Below are 16,117 nucleotides of genomic sequence, written 5' to 3' on the forward strand. Positions count from 1 at the left end.
ACTTGGCCCAGAGAAATTCTGGCCGGAAGCAGAATGTGTGATTGCATTTTGGGAGGCGCCACATCTAAACTTTGTATTGGGTGCAAGGGACAAAGGCACAAATGCTGGCTCCTACATGGAAGAAAGGATTGTTCCCACGGCAAGTGCCAACAACCTTTCAACTTCAGGGTGCAGTGGGAGACTTCATGTGTTCTCCTGAAATAGGATTGCAGAGGCAGCACAGAGCAGCCAGAAGCTGCACAGTACCTGAAACTTCGGTGTTTAGCAAGTTGAGACTGAGCTGCTTAAGGCAAATAATTTGATGAAGTGTGAAAAAGGCAAAATTTCCTCACCACCTTATAAAACAGCCTTGCTAGTATGATTGCTGGTGCTCATCTAATGCAATCTGGGCTGCTGTGGCAAGCGGTTGAAATTTTCTTTACCAAATATGCTGCAGGAGGACCAGTGAAACATAAAGGATGGTAGATGTATCTGTGCTAAATTTATATTGGTATCTTGCACAAGTTACCCAGAGAGGTGGTAGATGTCCCATCTCTGGAAACATTCAAGGCCAGGTTACACAGGGCTCCTTGAAGATGTCACTGCTCATTGCAGGGCGTGGGGCGGGGGGGGGTCAGTATAGATGACCTTAAAAGATTCCTTCCAGGCTAAACCATTCTCTGACTCTACACTGGTTGCTGTCTTAGAGGTGTTTCAGTGGTCAGCATATGCTTGTCTTGTTTTGGTTACTTCTGCAACACTCTGAATGTCTTTCTGCAAAGCAGTGTAACACAAGGGAATGTGGAGTTTGTGCTTGGTTTCTTCAGCTAGGGAAGCACCTTGGCAGGTAACACATAACTGAAATGTGCTTGCAGGTTTGTGCCCTGACTGGGAGACCTGGGACCCGAAGAAGCCCGTGGACAATGCTCGAGAAGCCATGCAGCAGGCGGATGACTGGCTGGGTGTGCCGCAGGTACGGCCACCAAGACGTGGGCTGCCTGTGGGGAGCACAGTGGCCAGCTTTGGCCTTGTGACTAGCTGGAGTTAAAATTGAGGAAAGCAGGTGAAGCTGCTTGGATGCTCTGAAAAGTTACAGTTAATTCATGTAGAGTTGCCTGAGAAAGGGTGCACTGTAGTGAAACACACTATTGCATTTCAGAGCTTGTAGGATTTTGTGTAGGTGTCTGCTGAAGACAGCTGCTGTTGCAGCGTGTAAGGTAGGAGGAAAGGGCTTATGTGGTGGTGCCTGATCTATTAGTCCATGGAGTGAGTATGTTTTGCTGCATTGAATTCCACAGAAGAAAAACTTACTGGCCTAGGAAATCACCTGTGATGATAATGTTCAAACAGAGAGTGATGTATTTACAAACTGGATTATTTTCATGCTGATAAAGTTGAACAGAATTCCAGAAGTCTCTGAAACAGCTTTTATTGTGGAAGCAGGAGAAGAGACTGGTCACAAGTTTTACTTTGCAAGCCTTGCAGTTCAGAGCTGTAGCATACAGGATTATGAATTACTAATTTTTTCAGTATCAGTTATCCCCATGTCACTTTTCAAGGGGAACATGACAACTGTTGTCTTGCTTTGATACCATTACACTTGTTGCAGTCTCCTGAGAACCCCTAATAATCAAGGCATGAAAAGCCCCCCAGACTGCACTGGGACGATAATGAGCATCTTGATTTTGTTGCCTGAGATAATAAATGATGTTGTGTGTATCAAAGGGAAAATAAATGTAAGAAATCTCATTAGCATGTGGGAGTTTTGAAATCTAAGTCTGTGTCATAGCTCTGTTTCTTTGTTGACATGCAGTAACCAAGCACTGGTACAGTATACTTAATTGCACTGTCTTTCAGGTTATTACCCCTGAAGAAATTATCCACCCTGATGTAGATGAGCACTCTGTGATGACTTACCTGTCCCAGTTCCCCAAAGCCAAGCTGAAACCCGGAGCTCCTTTAAAACCCAAACTGAATCCAAAGAAAGCAAGGGCTTATGGCAGAGGTAAGGACTTGATGAGCTGAAGCTGCATGGAGCAGTAACTCCTCAGAAAGCTGGGTGGGGTTTTCTGCTTATGTTGAACTTCAGACCTACTGTAACTAACTGACTTCAAAGTTTCACTTGTATACTCTTGGTGTGGTGCCTGGTTTCAGAAATACATGGATATAGTCCAAAAGACACTCCTAGTTCTAACATGTAAATTCCCCAGTCTGAACCTGTTCTGCAAGCTGCCAGCCTCCCATCCACAGCTGGAAGAAGTAGCATGCTATGGGGCTAAAACAACCTTAGTGTGGAATTCAGGCCAGCAGTGTTGCTGCTGATGGGTGATGATCTAGCACCTTGTGAATGCTTCTTGTGATAAAGCACTCCTTAAAAGAGGACAAACCTCATCACCTCAGTCTCTCTGAGCAGGCTCTCTGTAGAGACAATTTTCCATTTACTAGCTTTGATGTGTGTTACAGTGGGCTAATTCTAAAGCACTTAGTTGAATTGATTGGTAATGTTGAATACTTTGCACATGTACAAAGATAGGTTGGTAAGCCTTGAGATATTAAAAAGCCTTTGTTGGAAAGGCTGTGTTTGCTGATTGGAAGGACTTGTCCACAGATGTTTATGCAACTGTAGATCTACATAGGCATTCTTATTTTTAACTGACCTTTTAAATTGATAATTTCGTATGAGTATCGATGAGGTTCTATTCTAGACTGGTGCACAGTCACAACTGAGTAAGTAACAGATTTTTACCTCTAACATGTTTGATATGTTGGAAGGCATCTCTTCAGCATTACACTTGGCTCTCCATTCCATCTTAATTTTTTTTTTTTTTTACATCTGGGGCTGCTGTTGGTCCTTCAAGATTTTTAGAATGAGTGAGTTTCAGAATTGGGTGTACGAGAGTGAAATGGAAAGAAACAAAACTTTCCATATTTTTTCCTGGCTTTTTTATTTGCTTGGGTTTTTTTAAACTTGATTCTTCCATTGAAACTTAACTAGTGGAATGAATGGACATGGACATTATTTGTGCACTTAGGAGCAGTTGCAACAGTCAGAATGGGTTTAGCACCTGTCCGGCTTGGGATTTATGTCCTTTGTTGGAGCCTTCCACAGCAAACCACAATACACAGACACATTTTTCAGGCCCCAAATGATTAGCCTGAAGACTGATTAGCCTGCCTCAATCTGTCAAGTCTGGCTTTAGTCATGTTTTTATTCATTCAGAAACTGGAATTACTTTGTTGTCTGCTTTAATGTGTGTGGTGCTCTGGAGCCATCGTAATGAAAACTACTTTAGAGTGAGTGGCTCTTCTTGAAAGATTGATGTTTTCCTGAAGTTAATTGCTAAAACAGAGTCACTAAATATACTAATTGATAATTCTGACTGCTAAGATATGTCAGAACTGGAAGGTGACTCCAGCAGCAAGGGGCTTAGTCCTTGACTGAGCAGGGTCTTTTGTACGATTGAAAAACAGGTTTTCATGCTTCCAGAAAAAGATGACTGTCAAGTGCGAAGTGGGTCAGTCTTAGCTCTTTTTATTACCATTTTTCATGTAAGCTACTCATAACCTCCCAGTGCGAGTCTTAGCTGTAGCACACCTCCCTGGACACCATGGGGGTTTGTGCTGGGGGGACAGCCACGTGTAGAGCCAGTGTGAAATGAGCCTGCAGAGGGGATGTACAGTTGTGCAGGTTGTCACTGGTGTGCTAGGAGTTCTCATTTAACCATCCAAAGCAGACCACGGGTAAGATAGTAAAATCTAGAAGATGAAGTGTAGGCTAATAAAGTGTTGTAACTAATGCTGTCCTGGCTGAAATTGTCTTCAGAGGAGGATGATCAATCCTTCTTGTGCTTGCAGAAGGAGAGATACTTAACTTGAATACCATCTTCTAATGCTTGTGGGATGGACTGAAGAGATGCAGAGCAAATTCATAGCAGTTTTCAGCTAGATGATAAGCTAGGGCTTAGTTTGAAAGAATGAATATGTCAATTGTTAACACCTTATCAGAATGCTCAGATTTCCTAGCAAAAACATGATCTTCCTTGCATTGCTCTCAAGTTACTGTTTTCTGAAGATAAACAAGTTCAAGAATTCTGTTGTTCGCAACCACTTCCTTTATAATCTATCAGACGTTGTGCTTTCCACTAATTGTGCTATGGAGCAGTAGTGCCCACGATTTTATGAATCAGCCAAGGACTAATTGCCTTGGATGGAAGGGTATATGTGTTTGGGCTAGTCTGGAATCAGCAACTTTGGGAAGTTCTTCCACCCACTCAGTCTGACACCACCATGACAGATGTCATGACCTGGAACTATGTACAGGGAGATGATGAAACCCTGCTGGTAAATGCGTGCTGTAGCAGGCCCTGTGCTGAGGAATAAGGAAACTGATTAAAAGTTAAGTGGAAACCACACCAAGTAGCAGGATTTTTATGGTTTTAAGATGTTCCTGCATGCTATTTGTACAGTGTTCATTCTGGCCAGGTAGTTTGAGCAGATTTTAAAGAATAGTAAATCTGAGCAGTATCTGTACTGCTGGGTTTTGAAAATGGAGTAAGATGGGACAGTATAGGTAAAAAAAGTCTTGCTTAAAGTAAGTCTTTTACCCTTGGCTCTAGGGTAATGCCTTCACCTAAAGGCTTCCCAGAATTTCTCTCCTGCGTCTCTAGTCACCCATCCTGTGATGCAGCACACTTCAAAATTCAGCTGTGTGAAGCAGAGCAGCTCCTAAAGAGCAGCTAATGCACGTATCCCACTTGCTGTCAGCATCAGCCCTGCACTCATCAGCAGTGGGGGTGACCCTCAGTACCTGTCAGGGTAACTTGCTTTCCCCTGAATCCAGATAGCAGCTGGATTCCTGACTTGGTCAGAGATTGTGAGATGGGTTGAGTGCTGATGATTCAACCATCTTTTAAAAATGCTTGTATTGTAAGAGAAGGCCTTATTGTGAGCATGATGCTCTGGGCAGAGGGTAAAGACTTGTCATGCAGGAGTCTGGGAAAACTGATTCTGGTGTCTTGCATGGGACAATGGGTTGGACAGCCTTTGGGTAACCTCCAAACTATCTTTCAGGTTTTGTGGCAGCAGCTAATGTGCCGTTCTGTATCTCTCTCACAGGGATTGAGCCTCATGGGAACATGGTGAAGCAGCCTGCCATCTTCACAGTGGACACTATCAGTGCTGGGCAGGGTGACTTGATGGTCTTCATAGAAGATCCAGAAGGAAACAGAGAGGAGGTATGTAAGTTAAGTGTCTTGTATGGAAAAGTAAAGTTGGTCTGAATGCATAGATTTTGCGGTAACCTTGATCTTTCACAAGTGAGTTCTTCACAAATAAGTAATTTAAAAAGAAATTGCAAAATACCGTTTATCTAAAGTGCAAGAAGCCTCAAGCTTTTCTTCATAATTGCCTTGAAAAAAAGTCACTATCTGCAGCTAAGCAACACAACTCTAGTGTCCAGTAGTTGCAGAGCTTTAGCTTGACTGGCCAAGTACACTCTGACCTGCTTTTAGATAACATACATCACTAAATCACTGTCTGCCTTTACTCATTCTGCAAGAATGGCTAAAGTAGCTATTTAGATGCCATGAATCATTTTGAGTTAAAATGCTGGTTTTAATGTTTATAGAAACTTCTCATCCAAGTGTTCCACTCGATCATGTTACAACATTCCAGAAAAATACAGCTGTACATTGGACTTACTGTCTCCTCAGTTTTGGCCTGCCTCAACAGAGCAATTAACAGCAAAGGAAAGGGCTGGGGTGGGGAGAAGGTGGCTTGCTTCCTCTCTTGCAAAGACAAAACCAATGGGGTATTTTTCCATGTGAGAAGAGGGAATAGCAAGAATCCCTGCTCTCACAGCAACAAGTGTCTAACATTGCTGACTCTGGAAATTGTTTGTAGTATCAGAAAATAGTTTAGCTGGCGTGTGTAGGCACAGCTCGATGATGGATGTGTTTTCTCTCCTAGGCGAAGATAACGCCGTCCAGTGACAAAAACAAGACCTACTCGGTGCAGTATGTTCCAAGGGTTACTGGACCTCACAAGGTGCGTTGTGTGTCAATAACCAGTATTCTCTTGCTAGACACGCTGCTCTGCTGGTTGTTAATGTGAGCCCCTGAGGGCTCCCTGTTCACTGATGGGTAAGAGCCACCTCAGGCATCCTGAAGAAGAGTTAAATTGATGTGGCCTTAGTTCTCCATCTGGCTTTTGGGCTGCTCCCCTTGTCAATGGGGAAAGAAGTGTGTATTGGGAGAAAGTGCATTTGTGTTTGGGTATCTAGTGCTACAGGTGGCTCTCCTCTCACGTGGGGCCACTTTGTCCAACTCACAAAGCCAGTCAGAGATGCAGATGAAAACAACAGGTTGTTTCTATAAGGTATCTCTTTGCTGATGGTACCGTACACTATAGGGGTTTTGCAGAGAAGGGTTCCCTCCCTTTGTCCCTGGATGCCCACAGAAGCAGGTTTATGATGGTGGATCCTATTGCTTTGACACTTTCCAGAGTGGCTGGTCCCCACAGCCAGCCTGAAATGATAAAATGCAACTTCTGCTGCCACCTTATTGCTTGATGAAGATCCACCTCGTATTGGCACGTCCTGATGTAAGCTTCCATGCTGGTGTGGCTGACTCTGTAATCAATAGAACTTTAAGGAGGTGGCCAGCAGTTAGACTGCATGGATGTGATGAGGGTTGTGGGATGGATGGTCCCTCACCTTTGAGGGAAAGACTCTTTGTGTTAGGAATGTAGGTGCTTGGGCCTGCTCTTGGCTTTATGGTGGTGATCTGAGCTCTGCCTCTGCCTGGTGGTCCGAGCTGATGCTGTCTGTCTCTAGGTTTCAGTCCTGTTTGCTGGGCAGCACATCTCGAAGAGCCCATTTGAAGTGAATGTTGACAAAGCCCAGGGAGATGCAAGCAAAGTGACAGCAAAGGGACCGGGACTGGAGGCAGCAGGGAACATTGCCAATAAGCCTACCTACTTTGACCTCTACACAGCAGGTAAGCAGGATGAATGATGATGGAAATCCTGCAGTTTCCTCAAATGTGAGAACCTAAGGCCTTGGAGAAATAAAGCTGAAAAGTGCATGAGGATTTGTAGCCCCATCAAGCTCATAGGTGACATAACAGCTGGGCTGCTCTGAAGGCTTCAGGTGTGTATGAAATATTTGAAGTGTGGAGCCAAGCTGGGGCAAGAAGGCACTAAGCCTGACCCAGAAATTTGGCATGAATTTGCTGGATGGCAGCAGTCAAGTCTCTGTCTGGTTTCTTTCCCTGACTTGTTTTAAACAGGAATGTGACAGGTTGAACATAAATGTGAAGGATAAACTGTGAGCAAACTGTAAACGCATAGTGCGTTCTGTATTTAGCTCTACAGAAAGAACCTGCTGCAGTGTTACTTTGAGTTCATACTTCAATAATGAACTGGTTTCAACCTCTATTGTAATTATTAGAGGGCTACTATCTTCATTAGGGCATCTCCATCACATTATTTGTTACCTGCTATTAGGCCAATGCTGTAGCCTAGAGGAATGAGTCAATAAGATGCTACAAATGTTAATTCATTTAGAACAATGTGAAACTACTTAGGGCAGTTACTTGTAGCATTTAAACACCAAAATATGCTGAGTAGCATATTTTAAATTGCCTTCTGCCTGAGGGAGCTTAGGAATAAAATTAAATGTGGTTATAGTGAGGGAAGTACTATGTTCAGCCTCTAGTTGGGAGAGGGAGTGGTCTGAATCATGTAAAGACATGTCTGGCCTCTGAAAGTGTATAGAAAACTCTTTTTCTTGGATGGTGAGTTGAAAAAGATGAGAGAAGCAGGTGTCTGAACAAAAGTGAATACATATAGTCCAGCAGAGAGGATCTTTGTCAGACCAGCATTCATTTGTCCAATCTCTTAATCTAAACCACTTCAAAGCTTGAGAGATTGAACTGACTGGAAAAGCTGCGGGCTGATCTTCGATAGAGGTGCTACAGGGTGGTAGCCATAGGGTAACTAGGCTGTGTATATTCAGTACTGTGTTGTGAAACCCTGTGGCTGGAGCAGCAGAGCCCTGTCAGTTTGACTTCATGGACATGCCACTATCCTGTCTTGCCCACTCCCTGCTCAAATGTTTGGTTGCTGTCAGCAAAAGCTGAACACAGAGACTGTGCCTAGCACTGGCAGCAGAGGATGGCTGGCTGAGCCCAGACAGCTGGTGGTGGTCTGAAACACAGTGCCTGTTGCTGCTGGGGAAGCCAAGACTCAGCTGGGCTTGTTTCCTTTGCAGGTGCTGGTGTGGGTGACGTGATTGTGGAAGTGGAGGATCCTCAGGGGAGAAGCCTTGCTGAAGTTGTGGTGGAAGACAAAGGCAACCAAGTCTACCGTTGCACCTACAAACCTGTTCAAGCTGGTCCTCACATTGTCAAAGTGACTTTTGCAGGGGAGGCAATTCCCAAAACTCCTTGCACTGTTCTCGTTGGAGAGGGTATGTTTTTTCAAAATGCATATAAATGTAGATGGCCACTTTTCTCCTTGGATGTGATCACAGAAAATGCTTGGATCTTGCCTTTTTACATTCTCTGTACCTTTCAACATCTTGGTCCTGTTTCAGTGGATCACCTGGATACTCTGAGTAAACCAGTGCTCTCTAACAGTAATATGGCTTTTGTTGCTAGTTTCCTTTCTGCCTAGACTTACAAATGTTAAGCTGCCCTTTGTATTTTTTTGAGTAATTTATGTAGCTATGCAGTGTCTTGCTGTTTTCCACCCTTGTTCCTCAAATGACTGTATTTACTGTTTTCCTCCTTAACGGACACCTAATTTGCTTTCTGTTCCATCCTTACGTGCTCCTATGCTTTTAGATCTCTGCTCATCTCTCCTGAGCTACCCTCCATTTGTGGAATTTTGGACTTCACTGCTAATGGCTTCATAGTTGGTAAGAGGTGTGCAGGATGCTCCGTCATGTTTGCTTTTTGTAAGCTTCTAGCCTGCAGCTTGTCCCAGCCAAAAGGGTTTTTGGTTTTGTTGGGACTGGGGAGGAAAGTTGCAAGCGAACTGAAGCTTTGTGTGACCCAGTCAGTGAAACTGGCTTAACCACAGGCTGCCTGGTGCAGCTGTGTAAGTGCTCTGCAAGCTGTTCCCACTCCACGTCAGCCACGCTCCTGTGTGTTCCCACTGAGCTTTCAGAGCTGGCAGATGGCACACGATCCCTGCTCACACCGTCCGGTATAAGATACAGGGCGATGTTGGCTGCTGCAGGGGTGAGGGGAAAACCTGTAAGCTGTTGTAGTGAGTGAGAACCTAACAAGCTGCTTGACAGACTTGTGCTCCTGCTGTAAGCACAGTGTGTTTGGGGAAAATGCATGTTTGGTTTACAGTGCTGGGAAGCTGTGGTTGTTTGTAAGTCTCTTCAAACCTCTCAAGTCTCTGGCGTTGAAGACCTTATGACAGCTGGGATTGTGTAATGAAAACTGTTCATAAGTGTGTGGTACTTTATTTCTGCAGCCACTCTGCAGGTCCAGAGAAGTGCTTGGAGTAGAGAGGCCAAGATCAGCCTAAGCCAAGTGTAATCTCCTGCCCCTACCCATGGCTGCTCCAGTCTGCAGAGGGCTTGGTGGCTTTGCTTCTGTGAAAGTGTGAACTCTGACAAGCAGAGGGGGCTTGATGCGATGTCTTTTAACAAAGCACAGGCAAAACTCAGCTTTGCTAATAGCAGTTATCCCAGTCATGTGCTTCTCAAAGATCAGCACAATAATACTGTTCACTGGGGCTTATCTGCAAAAGGGACCCTTCACCCCACGCTGCAGTGGGCCTCAGTGTGAAAGGCGTCAGGAAGGTTGTGTCTGTAGTAAATATCTCTGTGTGATAGCTGTGTAAAAGTCTTGTATTGATAACTGGCACTGAATTGGAAAGCAGCAGGGCTTCAGTGTTTGTAACCATTCTAAGAAATGGCCTTGGAGGGGGTCAGTGTTGCCTGGCTGCACCAACTGCTATTGCCTAAAAGCCAGGGGGTATAGACAGTGGCTGGGCAGACTCCTGTCTGTCTGCCTTAATTCTATAACCTTGTGCTGAAAGCTAAGCTGTGGTTGCCCTGAGTCAACATTAAACTAAAGGTTGTCCCAGGCTGGCTAGGCTACCTGTATGTTGAGATCAGAGACAGTAGTAATGCCTGAAATTGCCTTGCAGCTTGCAACCCCAACGCCTGTCGTGCCACTGGTCGAGGTCTACAGCCCAAGGGCGTCCGCATCAGGGAGACGGCCGACTTCAAGGTTGATACAAGAGCAGCAGGGAGCGGAGACCTTGGAGTGACTATAAAGGGACCAAGTGAGTGCTGGAGTGAATCTGTGCTGTGCATGTGTTTTGGAGAATGGAAAGGAGCAGAGCCTGGGAAAAGGAAGAGCAGGAAGGAGATGGTGTCCTGATGGAACTGATGGGATCTGTATAAAAAGCCAGATTTCAGAAGGGTTTATTGTTACTTTGTGTCTAGTGGGGAGGTTTTGATCTGCAGGGCTGGTTAAGATTATATCTGGTTTTAGTTCTTTCCATTTTAATGCATCAGTTAGCAAAACTGAGGAAATCCATGCATCTGCCTGCTGTGGCCTCTAAGCTTTATGGGTACACACTGCATCTTCATCCAATCTGTGGAAGCAAGTCACATGCCAGGGTCTGTGGCAGGATGGAAATCCTGCTGTCATAAAGCTGGGAATGGCTCAGAGCAGTATTCCTGGTGGCACAAGCTGCTTGGGCACACAAGCGGGGGAGGAAAGGAAACCTATAGGCTGACAGAGACCATGTGTCAGGATCTATCCCCAGGTGCCTTGGTGTGTCCTGAGCTCTGGATGTGGCCCCTCTGCCTGGCAGGCTGGGAGGATGGGAGCACAGGAGCCGCTGGCTCATGCAGCTGCCAGCAGCAGTCCTGTGTGGTACTCTGAGCCCGCCACCTCCCCCCGCCTGGGGCAGCACTCAAAGGTGCATTGTATTGCCTTCACCTCCTCCACACACACACAGAGCTCTGACTGTGTGGCTTCGTGAGGCTGGGGGGAAAAAAAGCAACAGACGTATCGATGTAAATTTTAGCGTATTAAGCTTTTCTTCCTAAATTCTTCATCTTGAAGAAAATGAAAAGTAGGCATTCCCTGCATACTTGTGGTTACAAAGTCTGACGAATGTTAAGCTTTTTTGTTTTAACATATGACACGCATCATACTGCAGACTAAGAAAATAAAACACAAGGGAACTTATTAAGTCTGGTAACTTAAAATACTTTCTGCTGTATTTCTTCTGGAAGTGTTTGCTGTCTTTGTCCTAGAGGGCAGCTAGAACTAACTTCCCTTATAACCTGACCTTTTTTTTTTCTGGTGGAAGAAATTTATTCTTGCAAGCTAAAATAAATACTAGAAAACATGAACTTGTCTGAGTAATTGAAAGCAGGATGGAAACTGTTAAGTTTAATGCTGAACTGATCTTTCAACAGAGGGCTTGGAGGAGTTGGTGAAACAAAAAGGCTTTATGGATGGTATATATGCATTTGAATATTATCCAGCTACCCCAGGGAAGTACATTGTCACAATTACATGGGGTGGACAAAACATCCCAAAAAGGTGAGTTAAAAGTAGCTTTTTGGGCATTTTTGTGTCCTTCAGTGGGTTGTGTAGCTGGTGGGCTTTTAAAGCAACGCTGACCTTTGAGAAAGCAGTGGGGAGACAAGTCAGTGGCAAACTTGTTGTAACATTTTATTTTTAACAGCCTGTTTTAGGGCTGCAGCAGCTTGACAAAGCTCTGAAGGGTGATTTGCATCAGTCTTTCTAACCCAAAATCAGGAACAAAAAAAACTAATAAAACATGGTGGATCATGCAGCTTGGACTTTGCTGTAAGATTTTGAAGGGATATGTTATTTCAGTGTCCAGGGCTATAGCAAGCAGAGCAAGTATTTGACACGCAGGATTTGTGGTGGAAGATGTAAGAACGTGATGGGTTGGATGACCTCTCTGCTAGAAAGACACTCGGCTGGGCACTGTGCCACCACATGGTAGCATCTATTAATTTGGAAAATCCAATGTAAAGCCTCATTAAAATGCCTGGGGAAAAACATGGATGCTATATTTGCCCTCATTTCTAATGCCATGCCTCGTTTTTCTCTTGTAGCCCCTTTGAAGTTCAAGTGGGTCATGAAGCAGGTCCTCAGAAAGTGCGAGCCTGGGGGCCAGGACTGCATGAGGGAATTGTGGGCAAGTCGGCCGACTTCGTGGTCGAGTCCATTGGCACAGAAGTTGGCTCTCTTGGTATGTTACTTGACTTAGTTTCCCTGAAATATTTGCATCTTGCAATGCCAGCAACGAACTCATGAGAAACAATAGGTTTCCCAACAGTAAAAAAAACATGTCTGTAAGATGTTGTGGTCTAAACAGAAACGTCTATCAGAGTATCAAAGGCAAGTCCTAGAGACAGGAGTATGTGTGATGGAGAGTGTTAATCTGTGCTTTTGTGGGATGAGATCCAGAAGGGAATGATGGATGATGGATTATCTCCTGTATTGCTGAAGAAGGGTGATTGAGAGATCAGGTGTGGTTATGGCTAACAAAAAGCTATTTGTGGAAGTGGTGTTAGCAGCCACCACAAACCTAACGTGAGGAACCTACTTGTTCCTTTTTCAGGCTTTGCAATAGAAGGCCCTTCTCAGGCTAAAATTGAGTGTGATGACAAGAACGATGGCTCATGTGATGTGAAGTATTGGCCCAAAGAGCCTGGTGAATATGCTGTGCACATCATGTGTGATGATGAGGACATAAAAGACAGCCCTTACATGGCCTTCATTCGCCCGGCTTCAGGAGACTTCAATGCGGATAAGGTGGGGCATAGAAGTTCACCCATGGCATAGCACGTCTTTGGTGTAACTACAGTGGATGCTATATTTTATATAGTTTGGTGTAACTACAGAGATGTTTCTGAAGGATTCTGGTAGCAGACTCTTAAGCTACCTCTGCTTAAAGCTCTGAATTTGCCAAGGTATTACCCAGCCAGATATTCCCCAGCTTTTTCTAATAACACTGTTGTGGTTTTGATTTAATGTAATGAAAACTTGCTGAAGTAGTATCACATGCTTCATGGGGTTTGTGGAGGGGGCAGGTCTTCATACATAAATCACTTAGTTTTGCTTCTCTTTCTGAACTGCAAACTAATACTCTTGAGGTGCCCTTTTAGGTGAAGGCTTACGGCCCGGGCTTGGAGAGGACTGGCTGTATAGTGAACAATCCTGCTGAGTTCACAGTTGAAACCAAGGACGCTGGGAAAGCACCTCTGAAGATGTATGCACAGGTAAAAAGCCAAAGGCAGCTGTGTGAAACTGCAGCAAAAGGGCTTTAATACTGTTTAGAAAAATGCCTTAAGTATTTCTACTTGCTTACATGCCACTTAATTCTGGGCATGTGTAATTCACTCACAGCTCTGTGCTTTGATCTGTGTAATGTAGTCAGGCAACAACTGAAGACAAAGTGACTTCTCTGTGGTGTATGAAGTACATGGCTTTGCTTCCTTACTTGGAGTCTCCTCAGCAAAGCAAGGTGTAGTTTCCTTGAGTTGTCATTTGGAAGCACTGAAGTGTCTCTGAACCTGTGAATTTTCTATGTGTTGTAGGATGGTGTATGAATGAGCAAGTGTTAGATGAGGAAGACTTAAAGTAGTGTAAATTTCACATTTCTTCAGTATTTCTGAGCTGCAGTTCTGAAAAACCTGACACATTTTGGAACAGTCTTGGGCTGTTCAAACTGTGCAAACATACTTGAAGTGCCTGAACCTTCTGCTTGTATTACTGCTTTTTAGGATGGAGAAGGAAACCCTATTGATATCCAGATAAAGAGCAAGCCTGATGGTGTGTTTGCCTGCTCCTACGTGCCAGTTAAACCAATCAAACATACAATTTCTGTTGTCTGGGGAGGAGCCAATGTGCCCAATAGCCCATTTAGGGTAAGTACAGAGATAGTTCTTAGTTCTAGCCAAATAGGACATTGGTGCTCACAACTACTTGTTAGGATGATAAAACCCTTCTGTGAATTTCAAGAAGGTGTGCCCTTCTGCTCCATTTTTTTAGGAATCTCTCCACTTGTATAAATCTTTCTGTTTTTACAAGCTCACATGGTGGTTTCCTATCAGCCCAGCTGCAGCCTGGGATATTTGGGGCCATTCATTTGCATCTGTTTTCCTGTAGCTCCAAACAATGCTCTGACTTGGCTATGATCTTGAGTGTGACGGAGATGTGCGATCCTGACCCTTGTGAATTTGTGTAGGTCCTTATAGGTCAAGGGAGTCATCCTCAGAAAGTCAAAGTGTTTGGACCTGGTGTGGAGAGAACTGGCCTGAAAGCAAGTGAGCCAACCCACTTCACTGTAGACTGCACAGATGCAGGAGAAGGTAAAGGCAGCCAGGGCTGTTCTGTGGTATCAGAATCACAGGTCATGCAAGGAGGGGATTATGTACTGTTCCATGCTGATTTTCCTTGTGTAGTGGAAAAACCTTGGAAGCAGAACATTGCAGTGACTTGTGATCTGGTCTGTTACATTAGTTAACATGATGACTCAACAACTAGAAATGGGAATGGTCTGGCTGTTTGGCTGGTAATGTCTGTCCAGTAGCAAAACCTCCACTTGCTTTTCCTAGGTGATGTCAGTGTTGGAATTAAGTGTGATGCTCGTGTGGTCAGCAATGAGGAAGAGGACATAGATTTCGACATCATCCACAATGCTAATGATACGTTCACAGTGAAATACTCACCCCCTGCTGCCGGGCGCTACACTATTAAAGTGCTTTTTGCAGGAGAGGTTTGTAATCTTCATTTTGCAGCCTGATGTTTCTATAATCTGTTTATCTGCTCTTTGATCACCATGCATGTGCCAGTTCACAGCTGGCTCCTTCCATGTCAGTTCACATGCACTTTGTCTGGTCACTGTTTCTGTAACAGTGTAAAAAACGGAAACTTCTTTTGTAATACTTGGAGAGGAATTGGCTGGGGACACTGAAGTTTAAGTGCAATGTGTTGGATTGGCATAATGAGTGTGGTCTCCATGGTGGGGCAAGGCTGCTTTCTAAAGGAAAAAAGCCTAAGTGACTTTTCAAAGAAAATAAGGGAAAAAAGTTTTCCTTAAAAATAAAAAACAGAGAGGGACAAAATTCCAGCTGTTAACTTTGCCCTAGATTTTGAATTATGCTACTCAGTAAGGCAATGTTTAAGTGAGGTGAAATTTTACTCAAGATGCTGGAATTAGAGCAAAATTATTTTAAAATTATTATCTGATTTTGGCTAGTGAAGAGTGACCTGGTTATTTTTGGGGTTGTGTTTCTGTTGCAGGAAATTCCTGCAAGCCCATTCAGAGTGAAAGTGGACCCCTCGCACGATGCCAGCAAAGTGAAAGCTGAAGGACCTGGGCTGAACAAAACTGGTGAGAGCTGGGTTCATGTAGTGTGGCCAGTACTGGATAATGAGGAGCTGTTGCAGGGTGGTCACAGCCTGGCCGAGCATTGCTGGGGTGCAGCAGCAGGGTGCGGTGTCAGGCAGTTGGAAACAATGCCTTTCCTTTGGCATTTTTCTTCACTGGGCTTTATTGGTACTGAATGCTTCTTGAGAAGAGTTTCTATGTGTGAGCTGGGTGTAAATTACAATTAACATATTTCTTTAGGTGTGGAAAATGGCAAACCAACACACTTCACTGTGTTCACCAAGGGAGCTGGAAAAGCACCACTGGATGTGCAGTTCAGCAGCTCAGTGCCGGGAGAGGCAGTGATGGATCTGGATATCATTGACAACTATGACTATTCCCACACTGTTAGGTACACGCCCATACAGCAGGTAAGTCCGACTCTTGCAGGAGTACAAGAGTGAACAACTCATGTTGCTGTAGTGCAGTGACCTCCCTCCCTAGTACCTGTGCACAGACAGAAAAGCAGAAAAAATTGGCAGGGTGTCCTGTTCCCCAGGATCCCTAAAGCCTGCAGTACAATCGGAATTGGAAAGGGGTAATCCAATTTTTCTGGTGTAGTTATTGATAGCTTGCCACTGTTTTATTTTCTCTGGAAAGGAGAGATATTGAAGTGGTAGCACACAGCTCACATTGCCATTCTATACCTTATCAGTTGAAGAAGAAAAGTGGCAAAGCTTCTTAGACT

The 16,117-nt window shown here is 44.4% G+C and overlaps 1 protein-coding gene across 3 annotated transcripts in view; it reads left to right on the forward strand.

Moving 5' to 3' along the window:
• Nucleotides 1-16,117, forward strand: part of FLNB (filamin B) — a 71,985-nt gene that overhangs the window by 24,428 nt on the left and 31,440 nt on the right. For all 3 annotated transcript variants that reach the window (XM_039558724.1, XM_020583726.2, XM_039558725.1), the window contains exons 3-18: nucleotides 855-952; nucleotides 1,837-1,984; nucleotides 5,095-5,213; nucleotides 5,947-6,024; nucleotides 6,812-6,974; nucleotides 8,249-8,446; nucleotides 10,147-10,284; nucleotides 11,435-11,561; nucleotides 12,107-12,243; nucleotides 12,616-12,809; nucleotides 13,163-13,276; nucleotides 13,781-13,924; nucleotides 14,245-14,368; nucleotides 14,615-14,775; nucleotides 15,303-15,393; nucleotides 15,631-15,800. In XM_039558724.1, coding sequence (XP_039414658.1) covers nucleotides 855-952; nucleotides 1,837-1,984; nucleotides 5,095-5,213; nucleotides 5,947-6,024; nucleotides 6,812-6,974; nucleotides 8,249-8,446; nucleotides 10,147-10,284; nucleotides 11,435-11,561; nucleotides 12,107-12,243; nucleotides 12,616-12,809; nucleotides 13,163-13,276; nucleotides 13,781-13,924; nucleotides 14,245-14,368; nucleotides 14,615-14,775; nucleotides 15,303-15,393; nucleotides 15,631-15,800 — 2,204 coding nt within the window. The remainder of the gene's footprint in view (nucleotides 1-854; nucleotides 953-1,836; nucleotides 1,985-5,094; nucleotides 5,214-5,946; nucleotides 6,025-6,811; nucleotides 6,975-8,248; nucleotides 8,447-10,146; nucleotides 10,285-11,434; nucleotides 11,562-12,106; nucleotides 12,244-12,615; nucleotides 12,810-13,162; nucleotides 13,277-13,780; nucleotides 13,925-14,244; nucleotides 14,369-14,614; nucleotides 14,776-15,302; nucleotides 15,394-15,630; nucleotides 15,801-16,117) is intronic.

Source organism: Corvus cornix, chromosome 12 (assembly GCF_000738735.6).
Source record: "Corvus cornix cornix isolate S_Up_H32 chromosome 12, ASM73873v5, whole genome shotgun sequence".
NCBI classification, from domain to species: Eukaryota; Metazoa; Chordata; class Aves; order Passeriformes; family Corvidae; genus Corvus; species Corvus cornix.